Source organism: Cebidichthys violaceus, unplaced genomic scaffold, assembly GCF_023349555.1.
Source record: "Cebidichthys violaceus isolate CVI_PGR_0920_01 unplaced genomic scaffold, fCebVio1.0.p SCAF_19, whole genome shotgun sequence".
Classification (NCBI taxonomy): Eukaryota; Metazoa; Chordata; class Actinopteri; order Perciformes; family Stichaeidae; genus Cebidichthys; species Cebidichthys violaceus.
Genome location: NW_027176361.1, coordinates 11,392,181 through 11,412,131, shown reverse-complemented (window position 1 = coordinate 11,412,131; position 19,951 = coordinate 11,392,181). Strand labels below are relative to the sequence as shown.

The following is a 19,951-nucleotide window of genomic DNA, read 5'->3' as shown; positions in this document are numbered from 1 at the left end:
CTTTAAATTGAGATCGATCTCTACACTGGACAGTTTTGGTAATCATTTTACCATTCGCCTTTGTTTTCACCTTCGTTTGAGTCGGCTTCCAGCGTGTTTTTTGTTTCTTTATAGCGTTGCTGTCGTGCAGTCAAATGATGTGACGGGAAGAAGAACAAAAGATCACTCAACGCCTGCTCATTTCAACACAATTTATTTACATATTCTCCACACACCTCATATTCCATTTAAAGCCATGGCAATCTATAATTGCATGGCACATTCAGTTCATCATGTCAGCTGTCCTTTTCTTGTATTTGTCATCGGTGCTTCCTCTTTCGTCCAACACTTGAGTGTTCAGATTTTTGTTCTAGCACGCGACCTTTACTCTGCGCGTCCCACCTCTTCACCGGTCCACCATCACTTGTGGCTCCCGGGTGTCCTCAGTCGACGGGGCCTTGGAAGATGAGTTTGATGTGGCCCTGCTCCCCTGTCAACCAGGTACCACAGAAGGGGCAGGCAGCGTGGAAGGCGTGGGTGCCGTGGGGTAACGGGATCTGGCTCCACCCCACCACTGTCTTTGCTGAGCATACGTGGCCACAGGGGCAGAAGGCGTGAGTAGGCGGCCCGGCGTCCAGGTACAATCCTCCCTCACAGCCCAGCCACAGCGGCACGTAGGGGCCCACTCGCCGGCACATGGGGCACTCCCTCTCCCCGGTGCTGGCTGGTGCCGTACCCCCGGGGCCGGCGGGACCCTTCTCCTTGCGATAGCCCCAATTGTGGTAGCCGTGGACGTGGCCGCAGTTGACGTAGACCCAGGGCTGCTTCTTGTCGACGATCTCGCGCTGGGCCAGACTAGGGAAGGCCAGGGTGTTGAAGCCCACGGGACACTGGGGCCGGGCGGCGTTCAGCTCCTGGCGAAGGGACTCCAGCTGTTTGAGGGTGGGGGTGTGGCGCAGTCCGGCGGGGGTCCTCCACAGCAGGGTAGCCCCACACAGATCAATCAGAGAGCCGTCCTGGAGGGTGTTTGACTCATTTTCCACCTCGAGAGGAGAACAGAAGATGGAAACAGCAGGGGAAAGAGAAGAAGAAGACACAGTGATTGGTTATGGGCCACACTGGAAGGGTTCGTTAAACTGGGGACAACTTCCCCTCCGTACCACCACATGATGGCACTGTGCTGCACTAGTTATGGTTCAGACTGTTGACACTCATCTATTGTAAGTGGCTTCCCTCAAAATGCCATCATCATCAACACGTACGCATCACATTTACAGATCAAATTGACAATTAAGAATGGTACCCAGTGACAGTTTGACTTCTTGCACGTGGTTGAAGGCGACAACGAGGCTCTCTACGTCTACGGTCATTTACAGCAGCTCTCCTACGGCTGTACTCACTTCATACAAAAGACTGCATTTCCCACTCCCCGTCAAGTTAAATTTGCACATGACATAATGAAGGTATACTGGTGAGCAGCTAACAACTTGAAGGAAGTGGCGGCGGGCCGTATGAGTGTCAGTGGCCATTGCCCCCTGAGCAGGGACCTACAGACGTTTGGGGTATAAGTGTCTCCTATCGTGGGAGGTCTGAGGAAAGCTCAGCGAAGACTTTTCTTTTCTTTTTTTTTTATGATGCAATGTGATCATGCTGGCATCGAGGGAGTTCACACGTTCGCGATAACAGCGCGGTTTACAACACCTCGGGTCCCGTCAGGAAATGTCTAGGACAAAGTGGTGACGAATTGATTCCAAATCCAGAAGCTACTGTCCCCTGCTGAAGTTCACACCAAAAGGGAAAAGGGACAAGATTCTACAGCATTATAGAGGACTTCATTTCCTACCTTCTTTAAAGTAATGCAAAGTCTATATAGGACAGCCAGGATGTTCACTTCCTTACATTACATTAAGGAAGCAATTTCTACAGATTCATCCCCGCAGGTCATATCAAGTTTAGTAACTTCAAACTTTGTGACCATATCGGAGAAAACGTACAGCTCATTTTTCCGTCAGCCCTCTTCATCTTACCAGTTTTCCCCTCTGTTGGGCTGAGCGAGTCTCCCTCAGGGCAAAGACGTTTCCACAAACAGAGATTTCCCTCCAGACGCCCGGAGCGGGCTCAGACACAAACTCCCCCGCCGGGTGCATCACCAGCACCCCGTTGGTGGTCAGGCCGTCCATCAGGCCATCCGACGTCCTCCATTTGGCGGCGCGCTCCTGAGAGACACACACCAACACACACACACACACACACACACACACACACACACACACGGAGCAGGCAGACGTAGAAGTTAGAGGCACAGAGGGATGATAGTGGAGGTAGATGTCAGAGGTGGCTGGCTAGAAGAACCGCTGACGTTGCTGTTCTCTGCTGCTATATTTAGCTCAGTACAGAATGACTACTGTACTGACTAATGCGCGGCGATGCGCCCACGCTTGAGAAAGAACCCGTCCCTGAGAGAAAGAAAGGATGTATTATGAACACAAATTAGCTCCGATGGAATGAAACAGCAAATTTCTGCAGTGTGTAGCTTCATTAGAAAACAAAACAAAGCTATTAAAGGACAGAGGCAGTTGTAAAAGAAACGCCTGGAGATTAAGTTCTTTGAAGCTGTTGGAGGAAAGAAGAATTTCACTGAATGTGTTCAACATTAATGTGTGAGGCTAAAAAAACCTTTTGCAAATTTTAAGGTCCAGTGTGTAGCGTTTAGGGGAAGCTATTAGCAGAAATGGAACATAATATTCATAACTGTTTTCATAATGTATAATCACCTGAAACTAAGAATCGTTGTGTTTTCTTTAGCCGAGAATGAGCCCTTCATATGTCGACAGGAAGCACGTCCATGTTTCTACAGTAGCCCAGAATGGACAAACCAAACACTGGCTCTTCAATCTGCAGCCTCTGCTAGATGCAACTAAATCCTACACATGGGTCCTTTAAAGCTGCTCTTATTACACCGTATGAGCATTGGGTCAAATGGCTGTGTAATGTGAAAGGTGTCACTTGTAAAGACAAACCCGTAAAGACGAATTATCACCAACTCTGCACTTTCTTTTTAGCCTCTTTCGGCTCATTGTTTTGGTTTTTATGGGTCCCGAATGTGCTGTTAGGGTTCAGTCTCCTACACTCATCGGCTTAGCTAAGCGAAAAAAGCTCTGATCTCCACTGTACTCTACCTGCTCTGCAGCAAACAACAGACGAGACACATTTAGAGACGAGCTGTTTAACATAGTGGAGCATTTAGCAGCTAAACAGACACATATTTTTGGTGGAGACCAAAACCAGAGCTGAAATGAATTAAAAACTAAACTTGTTTAGCGTATGGGTCGTAGTAGCTAGCAGTGTATTATTGGGGGTCAGAGGTGTGTGTTTGATTACAATTTGGCAAAATCTTTGTTTTTCGCATTTGAAAATCCCCTGCCTGTATATTCATTACGCTGATAGTATCAGAGAAGACACTATGGCAGACAGCAGGACACACTGCCTGAGGCTGCATATGTGTCAGAAATAAAACAGAAGACCAGGAAGAAAGCAGCGGCGAGGATAAATGTCATGTCGTGTTGCTTTAATAAAGAAGACGAAAGGCCTCGGTGCGCTTCAAATTAGCTGGGTGTCAGCGTAGAGTGGGTGGGATCGTTGGACTGCACTTTGTTTGAAGCACAGAAAGATGGTACCGCTGAACTCAAATGCCCGGCTTGTGTCTTCTGCATTAGGTGGAGTACCTCCATGCATTATTTGTGTGAACCCCTGGTGCGTGGGTATGCAATTTGATTCCAATTTGCGAGAGGTGGATCCAAATGTCTGTTTGTTAGGTGGGTATATACCGTAGAAAAGCGGATCTCTTTAAAATGAATGCCTTAAACTAAACCAAAAGATACGGCGGTATACGCCGTCTCTACGTCACTCCTCTCCAAATATGGTCACTTCTGTTCATTGGTTGCGAAAAAACCACAAAATGGCGACTGCCGTGATCCAAGATGGCGACGGCAAAATCACCAGACTCGAGGCTTCAAAAGGGCATTCCACAAACCAATGGGTGACGTCACGATGACTACGTCCACTTCTTAGACACAGTTCATGTAGTGGACTCATCATGTGATCACAGCCTCAGAGTGTGTGACGGAGGAAATGCGTGTCACTTCCTCCTCCAAGCTCGGGACCGGAAGGGTCTGACGGAGGAGGAAGTGATGAAAATTCTCATGCATTATTTATCAATGACACAATAATCCCATCCATCCACCAGTTCAGAGGTGAACCTCAGAGCCTGACTTTTAATAAAAAAGGACAATATTTGTTCCATACATCAGCGTGAATGTCGTCCTGATGGCTGGTGGAGTTATACAAGCCTCCGTCATGATGTGTGTGTGTGTGTGTGTGTGTGTGTTGAGCTGAGCACTGGTTGCTGATGTTATCTCCCTGACTGCTGGCCTAGTTGTCGGGGTTCCTGATGAATCTTGCATGGGATGACGTCATGCAATCATGAGGCTATTATTGGCTTGCGTGGCTTTGGTGCCCCTCGATGTCACGTTTTAGACCGCCCCGCCCTGCCAGCTATCCGCAGAGGTATAGAAGCTTTTTATATCAAAGAGTCTGATAACTGAGTACAGTACAGGGGGAAATAAATACTCTCTGTTTAGTTCATTGGAATTTTTTTTTTAAAATGCCATTCCAATATTCAGATGGGGTTTTCATAAATGGCTATTTCAGGGTAATTCTGGTTCATTCCAGGGGGGGGGGGGGGGGGTTAAATTTTGTAGCTTTGACCACCGATTATGATAATATTGTTCTATTCATAGTAAGAGCTCGGGGTCGCTAAAAATAGGTCCAACAGGGTGAGAAATGAGCGAGCCGGTCGTAAACAGATCTCAATTATCTATTATCATAGCAGAGGAGCTAAATAAGTTAGAGCAACACAGATACAGTGTACAGTATGTCCTGATGCACTATATGTTATAACATGATGTATGTTCACTGACACATCTCCAATAGCTGGAGACAGTTACATATGACCAGAAGCAGTATATTAACACACACACACACACACACACACACACACACACACACACACACACACACACGTGGAGAACACTGCTCCTTCCTCTCCCAGGCTTCCTTGGGCCAGGTCACATACACTGACACCCGTCCTCACAGCTATGATGTCACCCGTGGGTGGCACAGTCACGTCCCTGATGTTGTTCTCACCACGGTTGCCGTGGTTACCGGTCCCCGAGCGGGTATTTTGCCAGGAGAGGCCTGGCGCCCACGAGGGGAAGAACACTCACCCCGAGGAAGATGTTCTTGGAGGAGTCGAAGCCGGCGGCGTAGATGCGGGCCGTGTAGGGAGCGCTGCGCTCGCACATGATGCGGCAGGCGTAGCGGGAGATGGTGCTCTGGGCCGACTGGCCTCCGCCGCCGCCCTCCCCCGCTGAGCCCCCGCCCTGACCGCTGCTGCTGCCCGCCGTGTCCGTCACCACGAAGTCGATCATGCTCTCTGTGGACCGACCGATCTGAGAGAACCCAGAGAGAGGAATCGATATCATAACCCAACGACCCATGCAGGTTTTATTAGCGGTGGTCGTCTCTCAGATACTACATCATCCATGTCACTGACAGAATCAGTAGCTTCCCTCAATGCTATTTGGTATTACAGTGTGTAAAGATAGTTCTGGGCTTTTTGAGATCATTTGAGCTACTTTTTCTTCAATTTGGTCGGTTTCCCCTGATGATAACTAATTGGCTACAATCCAGTGAATAGGCTCCACACCTCCCCCAATTAGAAACAGTATGATTGAGGAGGCTGACCAGGACCAACACCAATAACAACCTAAAGTCATTCCAGTTCATTACAACTAGGCTGAAACATTTCTTGGGTTTTCTTTTTGTAGCACTGGCCATCAGTTCTGGCAACGCGCAGAAAAACCAAACAGTTCAGCAACAACGACTACTCAAGACAAGTGATCACAAACTCAAAGTAGCTCAAAGTTGATCAGTAGATTGTGAAAACGTCCACATTTGTCTGACTTGATCGTCAGCGAGCGGAAGCTGTTCCCGCCTACGCGCACACTAGCCGTCTAAAAGCAACCAATGGAGATGTTGCTGCTTTCCAAGAACCCAGTAATTACTTCTTTGTGTACAATGCTGTTGGAGCTGATGGCCAAGGCTGCAAAAAGTTGTAAAGAAATGTACCCAACAACAGGCTGAATGTCTCGCTGAACTGAAGAAAGGACGTCATTGATGTCATTTTCCAATACTATGAGCAGCGTAATATGAAGCATATACATATTAGTATCCAGGCGGAGGAAGAAACATATCTAGCATGTCTATAAACATGGACAGAATAGACCATGTGGGTGACATGACCCTTAAACACAGACAGACAGACAGACAGACAGACATGTTGATCGTGTCTGCCGGAGTCACGGCTTTGTATGGATCTCCTTGAAGTGGAGAGAAGGTGGTTGGAAAAACAACTGTGAGCTACTGAGAGCAGACGAGGTCTGACTCATCTTCTCCTGCATGTTTGATCTCCTCAGTCTTTTGTCTTCCTCTTCATTCCTGATGCCCTCTCTGCTCCGCTGTTCTCTGACTCTACAGGCCCGACAGCTTCAGTTACTGTTTGACTGAACACTTAAAAAATCGGGGAGACAAAGGAACAGCCTCGCCTAATTCTACCGTCCTGCCGTCAGCCACTAAAAGTGCCCCATTCCACGTGAATGCGGCATTACTTCTACCGTTCTTACCTTTCACAATAAAAGCCCCGGACACAAACGCTGCATCACTGCTTACCAGGAGGAACTCAAGTTCACTTTGAGTTTTTTTCACAAAATAGCTTACAATATGTTGGCATGGAGTGTGTGTGTGTGTGTGTGTGTGTGTGTGTGTGTGTGTGTGCAAACACTGACCTGAAACATGTCTGTGTTGGTGTCATGGGTGTACTCCACAATGACAGAGTGGCTCCGTGACAGTGTGTAGGAGATGCTGTGCTGGCTTTTGTTGCTGAGTGCCTGCCAATGGAAAAGACATTATCCAGGTCACATGACAAGGAGAGCTGAAGGTCTGGCCTCCAGCACAATCTGGCAGAGGACGTTTCCTGTTCTAGAGGGACGACGCTACCGCTACATGAAATGACTGATATCATATCATCAGCCGATTTATTGTTATGAGAGAGATCATTTGGTGTCATGGTGCTGTGTGACACTGCTGTTTCTACAATATGTATGTACATTATATTAACAGTATACACCAGTATTCAAACTGCCAATAACTGGTATTCAGTCTTTAGGTTTGTTTCCTTCTGGTTAATTAGAAGCATTGGATAACATGTAAAACAAATAAATAAACAAAAAATTAAAATCAATATTTCTTGCATGTCTATTCATAAGTTATTAATTTCTTACAGATTTTTCTGTAGATATTTCTTCACAGATAAAGATAAGGCTCCACTAATATTCAAGTCCAAACGTGAACAAATATTCAAAAAAGATAAATGTTCCAAAACTCACAACATGTTTATATGCAAAATAGGCCGAGCAGCAATCTAACAGCACCATAAAGTACATTTCTATAACCACAATAACCCAAAATCTTTTGTTAAGGGTGATGACATCATAATATATCACAACATTCTAAGCTTCACTCTAATACGTCAGTGTTAGATTCCAATGTTACAGAAGAAATAGACAGTTTCACTACGGATTACCTTTTTCAATCAATTTTTCTTGTTTCCTGAAATATAGAATCTGGTTCCTTTCTACCTGGGTCAGGGAGAACACCTCTTCAGTTTCAGTGACACCCTGAACTGTCTTGATCAGTGCTGTGAACTCACCTTTGACACCAGAGGGGTTGAGACGTTGTGGATAACATCAGGTTTGACCCCGTTGGCTTTAGGTCTCTTATAGAGGGCCAGGCGACTTCTTCTGCGACCCTTGTCCCCATTGGCCAGCGACCCATTGTGCCTGTGAAGCACAGGAAGAAAATGGACTTAATTGTGATAATGCTGATAACTGGGTTACATGGATGATACATGCTTTATCTTTTACTCACTTTGTCCAAATTCAATCGTTTTTTTTAAACTAGCATTAAGAATTGTTTGTCCTATTTGTGGCAGCTGTGGCTCAGGAGGTGGAGTGGGTCGTCCACTAATTGGATGATGATCGGCATTCCGAGCCCCGGCTCCTTAAGTCCACATGTAGAAGTGTCCTTGGCCAAGATATGGAACCCCAAATAGCTCCCAAAGGCTGCGCCATCAGTGTGTGTGTGTGTAAATGAACATTTAAATTGTATCATTACGGGCAGATCCTTACTTTTTTGATTGTTAGGTTCATTGTTGGTTCTCAAGATGGATCCCTGCGGAACGCCACACGTGACCACTCCTGGATCTGATAAGGTGCCATTAATATCTACACACTGAATATGATTACTCATGTAAGAATCCAACCAACTAACTGCTGAGCTAGGTTATCACACCCAATAGCCTCACATTTATGGAATACAATGTACTGCATCGAATGTCCATATTTAATTGATCAGTCAGGTCAACAAGGGCTGACTGGAATAAGATTTCCTGAACCTAGATTAGTATTTATAAAGAACATTGTGTTCACTTAGATGTGCATCAAACTGGTCACGCTCTCTAAAACGTCTAATGCCACAGGAAGTCAAAATATAACATCCTTGGATTTGTTTCAGGTTGGATGAGCGATCCGGTATCACCAGCCCTGAGTATTCCATATGATGCTGCATTTAGAACGACCAACACTCTCCAGCCACAGAGAGGCCATGATTGGATGGATGTTGTAAAATGTCGGTGGCAGCCAAACCCCCCCCCCCCCTCCCCACCCACCCCCCACCCACCCCCCACCCACCCCCACCTCTCTCTGCGATCAAATTGACAGTGAACCAAGCCATTCTCCTCATCCACCCAGTGTTTATCATCCGTGGATCGATAGCCGAGGAGTGGTAGCATATGTCTGTGGCTGTAACAGCGTCATACCGTCCTATGAGACAATAGTCTTCTCTCACACACACACACACACACACACACACACACACACACACACACACACACACACACACACACACACACACACACACACACACACACACACACCACACACACACACACACATGTGCAATGTATAACATGTCTATCTGGAGGCTAGGCTTACACCGTGGCTCAGTGTGTCAATGGTATCGTTGCGTGTGAGTCAAATGAACTCCTTTCACTCTTGCTTCTTATATTCAACCTAATCTTAGTTCCCAGAACCCGACCCAGTCCGGGTCTACTTGAGACCTTGGTGACAGGGCAGCGCTTGAGATTTAGACACTAGATGTCTTTGGACAAGGAACCAAAGGACACACCCAGACCAGAGTCCCTAGCAATACAACGGGACCCTACCTTACCCAATCAGACTGAATATAACTTAGATCCGGCTCACGTTGGTTCCTGGTTCAGGGTTCCTGTAACTCACACGTGAATATCACAAGCTCGTACTCTTAAACACAAAGCGCTTCAGCAGGGATTGGCAATTCAATATCTCACCCCAAGACGATGAGCTCGCCGTACTTGACGGGCTCCTTGTCCTCAGGGAAAACTCCGTCGTGGGGTTGCGAGCTTGAGCCCAGAGGAGGCGAGGGCTGGCTCTTGTTGCAGGACGGGCGCAGCTCCAGAGATGGGGGGGGACACAGTGCCTCTGAGCTGCCCTCCAAAACCATGCCCACCGGCCACAACTGGGGCTCGCTGCTGGGGAGGGAGAGGGAGAGAGAGAGAGAGAGAGAGAGAGAGAGAGAGAGAGAGAGATGGGAAAAGTTACATTTACATAATCACATTATATCGTTATAAACATATTTTGAATTGAGATGGTTTTGGGGTCAAACTTATCATAGATAAAGTGCAGCTCTGACGAGTTTTGTCAATAAATGACATCATAATCACCCAGCTTGTATCCATTATTAATTACAACCATAGATTGTGGGAAAATGAGGTCATAATGAGATCACCACGTGTTTCAGCGGGTACCTTGGAAACCTTTGGTTGAGTTGTATAGTTATCCTTAGTAACTATTTCCATAAAACCAGCAATAATTAGGAAATAAAAAAAAAAACATTCTCCAAGATTGCATTTGAACACATCACGATGGCGTTTAATTTACCTTAGCCCAATACAAATTTTTACTGAATAGCTTGAATGCATCACAATGCAAGTCAATGTAACCTACGCTAATGTTCGCCGTTAGCTCCGTTAAAAGCAGGACCGTGATAGTGAGGGACTCAGCAGACAAGCTGGTTGTGGCAAATTTATGTCTTCTTCACTCACAAGGACGAAATGGTGTGTGTGGCTGTGTGTGTGTGTGTGTGTGTGTGTGTGGCGTTACTGTTTGTGCTGCTGTGTGCCGATTAAAACTATCACGAGGCACACAAGTGTATATATGACTTGCAAAATATCTGAAAAGGAAACTGTCGGCCGATCGGCTGAAAACTGTCCAGTTTCGATCGGTGGCCGATTGGTGCAGCCCAACTATTAATGTGATTTACTTACAAGAATAAGTTAAGAATTCTGACCATTGTTTACTATGTTCCAGCGTTAACTGTTGGCCAGCTTCTGGGTCCTTACTACACCCGTTACAATATTGATCACTTCCATACCTCTATCTATTGACCATGTTAATATATTGATCACTTCCAGACCTCTATCTATTGACCATGTTAATATATTGATCACTTCCAGACCTCTATCTATTGACCATGTTAATATATTGATCACTTCCAGACCTCTATCTATTGACCATGTTAATATATTGATCACTTCCAGACCTCTATCTATTGACCATGTTAATATATTGATCACTTCCAGACCTTTATCTATTGACCATGTTAATATATTGATCACTTCCAGACCTCTATCTATTGACCATGTTAATATATTGATCACTTCCAGACCTCTATCTATTGACCATGTTAATATATTGATCACTTCCAGACCTCTATCTATTGACCATGTTAATATATTGATCACTTCCAGACCTCTATCTATTGACCATGTTAATATATTGATCACTTCCAGACCTCTATCTATTGACCATGTTAATATATTGATCACTTCCAGACCTCTATCTATTGACCATGTTAATATATTGATCACTTCCAGACCTCTATCTATTGACCATGTTAATATATTGATCACTTCCAGACCTCTATCTATTGACCATGTTAATATATTGATCACTTCCAGACCTCTATCTATTGACCATGTTAATATATTGATCACTTCCAGACCTCTATCTATTGACCATGTTAATATATTGATCACTTCCAGACCTCTATCTATTGACCATGTTAATATATTGATCACTTCCATACCTCTATCTATTGACCATGTTAATATATCGGTCACTTCCAGACCTTTAGCTTTGCATCCCTGTGAAAATTCCTCAAAATAGCCAACAAATGTAATTCAGGAATAAGCGGCTGAATGTGTGTCATTGCTGCAGCACAGGACGGTTGGCCGGCTCCAGCCTTTGTGACGTTGGCTCTTCTGGTAATTGTCGTCCTCTTTATGTGACTGAAGTGCTTTCTGTTTGCTGACCCAGGGCCTCAAGAGAACAGCCGGCCCTTCCTAATATGATTGGATAGGCGCAAGCGATCCAGCTTTTTCCACAAAGGCAGATTAACTGATACGCATCTATGAACCCTGCTCATACTTTAAGATGCATGTGCAATTTTACCCGTGGTGATGATTTACACCTGGGGACTTCTGGTTTCTGATATGGAGCCCAGAGAGGAGTGCTGGAAACAAGAAAGCTAGTCCCGTTTAGAGTCTTGCAGCTAACCACCAGATAAATATCAAATTTTTGGGATAACATATATCCATTATACAACAACAAAATGTCATTGACAAGCATTTAATTAACTGGCAAGAGAGTAGAGGAAATATGAATATTATGCTCCAAAGAGTGGGATCATTTCTACCACATACAGTATGAGTCACTATGTGGACATTATGACATTCCTTTTACACAAGTCAAACAAAGCTCAATCCCCGTCTCTGCATACAGGTTCTAAGCCTGTTCTTAATGCTCAAGCCTATTATTAATCAAAAGTAGGCGAGACCACCTACACGATGGAAAGCGAGCAGAGCAAAAGCATGACAAAGCCTTACAAGCTTTGTTCTCCCTTTTGAGCAGATTAGATAATCATCCTGGGAGTGTGAACGTAATAATACTGAAAATACTATCCCATGTTTGGAAGCTTCCTTCCTTTCCTGTCTTGATTTTTTTTTTCTGTGTCAGCATTAAGGAACGGTCCTTTTCAATCACCATCCGCGCCAAACCAATCCACAGGGACTACTTGTGAGTGAACTGCATGGCCGTTATTAGGCCTGATCGAATTTTGGCCATCTGATGGGGCCCGATGAGGAGAATACCTCCTCATAATCAGATGACGGACGGCAGGAGGCAGATCCAGGCAGCCAGTGGCCATTTCATTACCCAATCTCTCTGTTGCCCTGGCTGGATATTGAGCAGTGGAAGCGATGCAGAGGTGGAGGCAGAGTGGAATCAGGGGAGGCTGGGTGGACAGAAGCAAATGAAGGGAGAGGGGAGAGGATAAGAGCAAGAGGAAGATATAGCGAATAGAGAGGAAATAGAAAGGGGGGCTCGCTCTGGTTGGCAGAATGCTGTATTGATTGTGGGGAACTTCCAGGGCCCTCTAGATCCTTACTAAATAAATGTATTTATAGCCTCAAAATTATTCATTGTAAAATCTAAATGCCAAACGTCATCATCCGAACACCATTGCAATTTGGTCTCTATTAGGACAATTAGGGAATAGGGAGTTTTTACCAATCCGGAGATTGGCTTGGTGCATCCCGAACAGAAGACAAGGCCAGTGTCCCATCCAATTGGGGAGTTATGGGTAAAAACATGTCAGGGTCCCTGGAGTGACATTACAATTAACAAATCATCTTGGCATGGAAGTTTATTTTAGATATTGCTGGAATCTCCAAAGGGAGGCTAACAATGGTAGCGTCTGCTGCTACTGACAAAAGTGAGGAAATTGTTGCTAGTTAGCTGCTAGCTAAGCTTGTTACTATAAACACGTTTATAGTAACAAGCTACAAGCCTCTGAGAGGAGTTAACTTCGACTCCCAAGTTGCATTTCGGTACATACAATCACCAAGCTTAAAATGCTGCTGCATTAGCCACTAAAGGCCTCAGTAATCTTTGAACGTAGTGCTTGTCAATTTGTCTTACAGCGTCTGGAGACCCGTTACTGCCTTCAGATGTGGCCACCTGGAAGCTGTTTTTTGTCTTTAGATGTGGTTGGACGACATGATGACATTTCTACTTTGTCAAAAAAGTATTTTAAATTTGCTACAGCTCTGACTTGCGCCCCTGACTAGCCTCCTCTCTAAAGCGAGCTGAGACTCATGGGTGTCGTAGTATTTAAAGCTTCCGCCACACTAAAATAACAACATAATGTGCTTCTTCTCACTTGATTTATTCCCTCAGTAAACATTGTAAACATTAGAGTTTATGGTCTCAATCTCTAGTTTCAAGTCTTCTTCAATACAGCATGATGTTGATTTAGTAAATGATGGTCCATTTAGAGTCAAACAGACCATGAAGCAGGGTATGCTTTAGGGCGGGGCTTACTGTGATTGACAGGTTGGTACCACAGCATTTTTCAAGTTTTTGGTCGTAAAAGACACTCTGAGAGTCAGCTGTTCATTTATTCTGGTTTTGTTTTAAGGATGTTTCTCGTTTTACAAAATTAACATTCCAATCAATATCACAGCTAACGTGAATTCACCTTGCAAACCAAAGCTAGCTAGCTAGCGTTAGCTGATGGCCCCGCTGAGCCATGCACCTTGCCAGCAAAAGAGACCCCAAGATGGAAACGGCCAAAGGGCCAAACTGCAGGCTTGGAAACGGTAGTCCACACACCAAAAGGTGACGTCACAGTGGCTACGTCCACCTCTATTATACAGTCTATGCTTAGTTTAAACTGATAACAGACAAACCTGTTACACACAGATGTGTACAGGAATGAAACAAACCGTCCTGACGGATGTCTCTGACATACTTCATAGAAGATAGGCGGATAAAAGGTCTTAGCCCAATGGTGAAGGTCTGTCAATGGTTTTCAATATAAAGGTGATTTAAAACAGCTTTAAAAAAGTAGATATATCGCCACAGCAATATCACAGAGAAATGATTAAGCTCCCGTCTGATGCGAGAGGTTAATCAATACATCACTGTGAACTTGCTCCCCCCTCGCTTCTTTTGCACTTTTCTCAGTCTCTGCACTGTCAATGATCTCACTGAGATTCACCATGAGGATAATCCATAAAAGCAAAAGAGGCATGACTGTCATGGGTGGATGAGTGGATCTAGACGAGACGGAGGAGGAGGTGGGAGTCAGAGGAGGAGGAAGAGGAGGAGTGGGTTTGAAGGGCAAGGAGAGGTGAAGGGAATAAAATGAAAGGAGGGGCTGATGTGAGATGCTGCTGGTCTTTCTGGAGAAAAAACACACACACACACACACACACACACACACACACACACACACACACAGACCAAAGCTTGGACGATCTGTGTGGATGATGAAGAGAGAGGAGGGAAATGAGGAAGAGGAGTGAGCGCATGCGCGGAAGTGGCGTGCTTTGGCAGGGTGATGGATTGCCTGTTCTGTGCCACGCATTTTCTAATCAACCCACAGCCACATCCTGGGGGTGGAGAGAGAGAGAGAGAGAGAGAGAGAGAGGGGAGAGAGAGAGAGAGAGAGAGAGAGAGAAACAAAGAAAAGCTGTCTGACAAAGGAAGACAAAGGAAGGAGAGAATAATAGAGAGAGATAGATAAAGGGAATGCAGTCCATAGGAGCAGAGTGGAGTGGCTGGAGGGTTTGTGGTAGGAACTGCTGCTGCTGCTAAACACACTCACACACGGCATTACACAACACAACACACTGCAAATAACACCGCCCCGTAAACCACGCAAAGCCAACCAACCAACCAACCAACCAACCAACCAACCAACCAACCAACGCAACATCACACACTGTATCGCAGCGGTACAGCACCACACACCACAGTGGAATGTCACAAAACCCTGCACAACACGGCGAGGCCAACACCAATAAGTGTTTAAAAAAATTCAATATTACCTGATATTCTCTGAATACAACCAAACATGTTTAATGAGGATCTCTTAAGTATTACTTCTTATACACTTTATATTTTTACTATAAATGTTTTGTTGTTTTAATTTGCTTTTTCTAGAAGAAGAAGAACTACAGGCTGCTGTTTCAGCTTGGATTTCTAGTCTCTAGAGTCGTGACTCCGTTCAACATTTTTTCTCCGTTCCCTGATAAATACATAATCTAAAAGCTGTACGTTAATTATCAAAAGAACACGCACACACACACATACAGTAGTGCGAGCCCCACCGCTACCGTGTGTGTGTCGCTGTCTCGGTACTCCAGTCCTAAACTCAAAATCTATTAAAAAGATATAGTCGTTATAATTTCCAAATCATGCTTTAATGTAACGAAATGTCCTGTTTCAACGGAAAGGATAGCGAGTTGACCGTGAGGAGATATTCGCTGAATTTTACAAATAACGTATTGTATTAATAAGCCTTTGAATCAGCCTTTAAGACCTTTAAATAATATTAAAACAAATTGAAATGACGGGTAAAAAAAACAAAAACATCTTTAGTATTTATTTTTCCGTATTATTTGTCGGCTGATTACAATAATACTAATACAATAAATGAATGAATAAGCTAGACGGAGTAAAATAAATGTCAATGATGTCAACCAATGATGTCAAGCAACAGTAGACCATGATTCAACACATAAGGGGCTGAAGTCCTGACATCACTTCCTGTCCAGCCTCTGTTCACTAGCTTCTGTAACTCGGTTAATATATAGATTATCTTTTTTAAAAAGATTATATGACTGAATCCATGAGGATATCCACGGTGGATATGATGCAGTTTGGATGTTTTGACACAGAGAATGCTAAAAACACAGACCAACAGGTCTTCATATTGATCCTGATTTTACATTTTGGAGGCAGGACCGTTTGAGGATGCAAAATATGCATGCTATTATATCATGGTTGGTTTTGATATTGGAGCTCAAACCCCCATCCCTCCCCTCCCCTCCCCTCCCCCCCCTCCATCCTGTTTTTCTTGGACATTTGTTGTTCTTTTTCTGGCTTTCCCTCTCCTTCACTCTCTCTCACCACCCACTGCAGGGGCAGGGCGAGTGTGTGTGGAGTGTGTGTGGGAGAGAGAGAGAGAGAGAGAGAGAGAGAGAGAGAGAGAGAGAGAGAGAGAGAGAGAGAGAGAGAGAGAGAGAGAGAGAGAGAGAGAGAGAGAGAGAGAGACGAAACGAAAGAGAGAAAAAAAAGGAAGAGTCAAATTTGTCTCCTCCAGAAACAAATGAACAGAGGGCTAAATATACTCCAACTGACAAATGAACTCTGCAGTGAATTATGACCTCATGACAGAACTCATCACACTATTTTTACATCTTCAACCTGTTTAAATAAAGATTTTCCTCTCCGCATGTATTCTTGGAACCGAGACTGTGCTTTTGGTTGGTTAATTACAAAGAGAGGTTTATATTACATTTAAGTAAAATGTACCAATAAAGGCAGATTGTTTTTTTTTCAATCAAAAATGTACGTGTGAAACACAAAATCAGACACAGACTGGTTGCTTCTGTTTTGATATGTGAAAGCATTACAGAGCCAGAGAGCATGTCTGCTCCACATTATGTAACACAAACTGTACAAATCCTTCAAGCCAGTGTTATGAACGGCTCAGTTACCCTCCCCCACCACCAAACCCAGCCTCCACGCCTTCCTTTCACTTTTCTCTTTCTGCTTACAATTAGATCCATTCAGTGTTTTTCTTAAATTCACCTATTTATATTTATAGGATGAGTCTAATCTAGTTCCAGACCTCTAAATCAAACACTTTTTACCTACGTCTATGAGATATGGTGATGGATAAATTGCAATGTGTGAATGAGATTGATGTACCGTTTTGTCTCTAGGCACATATAAAGAAAATGCATGGAACGGAGGCCGATATATCACGCGCCAAGTCCCAAATCACTGGATCCTACATGTCCCATAATGCAACACTTTGATGAAACCTTCCATGTCTTCCAAACCTCCAGTTGGTAACAAAGACCCATATATGTGTAGTCTCAAGCCCAAGCTGAGATAAGCTACCCCTGATGACATCATTATTTTTTATTATTATTCAGACTTTAGAAATCTCCCTCCAGAGACACAGGAGACCGTATACAACTGCTTTTTACAGGCTCCTCATGACTAGCAGACTAAACTGAACTTCATGTGTACAATCCATAAATTTGCCTCTGAATATTGCTTTAATCGTCAAAAAAAACAACGAACAAGTGAACTGTTGCTAACAAACTGCTGGGGCCTCCATGTCGACTGGAAATTAGATTGGCGAGATAGATGCTTCACTGTCTATTGATTTGTTAAGATAAAACAAAGAAAAAAAAACTCACATAAGCTTTTACAAATGACGAGACTAAAGTCTTTCTGCTTCCGCAAGTAACCGAGGGTCCTCAACGTGTGACGTCAATTCTGTCATCAGCAGGTGTTCTAGGCTCTGTGCTGCCGCCAATTTGTTGTGACCACGCTGACTTCTAGACACTGCCCACAGACTGCATACAAGAAGTGGACGTAGTTATTGTGACATCACCCATTGGTTTGTTGACTGCCGTCTTGAAATACGTCCGTCGCCATGTTGTGTCTTTTAGAACCGATGAACGGAAGTTACCATATATGGAATGCAGAGGAGCGACATATAGACGCCGGATACGACTCTGGGACTCAGGGACCTGTCAATCACAAGGTAGCCCCGCCCTAAAGCATACCCTGCTTTATGGTCTGTTTGACTCTAAATGGAGCATAATGTACTAAATGAACATCATGCTGTATTGAAGAAGACTGTAAACTAGAGATTGAGACCATAAACTCATGTTTACAATGTTTACTGAGGGAATAAATCAAGAGAGAAGTAGAGTCATTTTAGACTAGACTTCTATACAACCAGAGGAGTCGCCCCCTGGTGGACATTAGAGAGAATGCAACACTTCCGCATCGGCTTCACTCGGCAGAACCGGAGGTTGCCAACTTGTGAGCACTGCCACTTTGCTACAAGTGGCAGCGATCTACTGCGTATGCGTGGAATGCTTCCTCCGTGCGGAATTAATAAACAAAACTAGGTGTCCGTTGTGTCGGCAGCTGTTCGTATATACGTCCTTCTGGGAGTATAACCGAGGCTTAAGAGCCTACGGCCATGCTGACCGCTCTGCAAGGCTGTTTTTTGGCACAGTGGTGCTTTAGGCTGAATGCTAACGTCAGCATGCTAACACGTTCACCAAGAAAATGCTAGTTTAGACTGGTAGCATGCTAACATTTGCTCATTAGCACTAAAAACAAAGTAAAGTTATTAGTTTTGAAGGTCATTAAGTCCAAGACAAAATGGAAATATCATTATTCATATTTTGATTGTTTACATTCTGGTGCAGTCTGTAGCATCCTAGTTAGCCGCTTTGTAGGATTAGCCAAAGCGCTTCATTTTACGCACAAACTAGTTTTTGTGCATTTTGTATGAAATAGGCACCAGATGTCAAACAGAAATAGGTCCCAAAATGCAACAGTGTTCCTATAATTGTAATTAATCAAACGGCATCATATAACCCTATTATAGCAGCTTAACACAAACCTTTAATCAAATCTACATTATGCATACATTTTTATTCATGTTTATAAACCGATTATGTATTATGCATCTAGCAATAGAGATACTGTATTAGTGTGTGTGTGTGTGTGTGTGTGTGTGTGTGTGTGTGTGGCTGCTGCTATGCTGTGATGGAGTATGCATCCTGCAGTCCTGTCTGCTCCTAAATAGCCCTGCTTTCTAGGACGCGGTAAGGCGATAGGAAATGAGAAGAGAAAAAAAAGCAATGGGGAAACGCTCAGACGGAGAGAATGCACCTGTAGCACTCACCGGCTCTATTTGAATATCAAAGGAGGCCGGTTCACATGACCCTGTTAGCAGACAGGCCTGACCCTGGCAGTGGAGATGAAAGCGAACGGGAAACGTTTAAGAACCCTCCCCTTTGTTCTCTCCTCTCATCATTAAGCACTACTCGCTGCAATTCAAAAGGCAGTCAACTAGAGATGCAAACAGCTGACAGAGAAGCAAACGCACCACCAACCTCACGGCTCTCTGAAGGTCACGATCAGGGTTTTGTGCTTATGGAGGGACAAACCGTTTGCTCGCGGGGATAGGGTTTCTGAGTGATACCAATGACGGCCGGGTGCTACAGGCTCTCTTATAGAACGTCGTTCATTACATTTAAACGCATCAAAAATCACGTTTTTTTGCCCTTATTCCGAAAAAAGACAATATTCCTAATAAGCTGATTACTTGGCTACAGAAAATGTATATTCCACTAATAGTCCCGTTTACATGCAGCCGTGCATATTCCGACTAACGTAAAATGACCCAATGGTGCATCCTCATCACCGAGGTCGGTGAATCGGCTGTGTTTGGACGGGTCGATGCCCTAACACGCCGTTTATCACATCCAACTATGGAAAAAGTGACACGGACCGAACCGCTTGTACCATTTTGCTTCTTTGCTTTAAAAATGTTATGCAAAACTCCCTCTTTCACTCCTTCAGCCACCTTCTTGAAAGGGTCAGCGCATATTTCCGCATATCCCAAAACCTACTGATATCCAAGTCGTTCATAATGTTTAAAAGTAGTTTCTCCTTCTGACCAGAAATGTGGGCGTTTCTTTTGGGCGTGCATCTCTACTTAAGCTTTACAAACTATTGGTTAGTTGCTTTGTGGGGGTGAACAGGGACGAGGCCGTGTGTCGCAAAGTGCCGCAGAAACCCTGTTGAGA

At 44.4% G+C, this 19,951-nt stretch overlaps 1 protein-coding gene across 1 annotated transcript; it reads right to left on the bottom strand.

Moving 5' to 3' along the window:
• Window positions 1-177: 177 nt before the first annotated feature.
• On the bottom strand, window positions 178-10,082 carry peli3 (pellino E3 ubiquitin protein ligase family member 3). The gene is made up of 7 exons (XM_068713652.1): window positions 10,001-10,082; window positions 9,524-9,721; window positions 7,808-7,937; window positions 6,885-6,986; window positions 5,265-5,489; window positions 2,007-2,195; window positions 178-1,022 (listed from the first exon to the last, which is right to left on the bottom strand). The coding sequence occupies exons 2-7, from the start codon at window positions 9,694-9,696 to the stop codon at window positions 423-425; spliced, it is 1,419 nt and encodes a 472-aa protein (XP_068569753.1). The 5' UTR covers window positions 9,697-9,721; window positions 10,001-10,082; the 3' UTR covers window positions 178-422.
• Between the last annotated feature and the right edge of the window lie 9,869 nt (window positions 10,083-19,951).

Coding starts and splice junctions, on each gene's coding strand:
- peli3 (XM_068713652.1), bottom strand. CDS start 9,696: ATGGTTTTGGAGGGCAGCTCAGAGGCACTGTGTCCCCCCCCATCTCTG. Junction 2,196..5,264: donor CCAAGAACATCTTCCTCGGG/GTGAGTGTTCTT, acceptor TGTGTCTCTCAG/GAGCGCGCCGCCAAATGGAG. Junction 1,023..2,006: donor CCCAACAGAGGGGAAAACTG/GTAAGATGAAGA, acceptor TCTCCTCTCGAG/GTGGAAAATGAGTCAAACAC.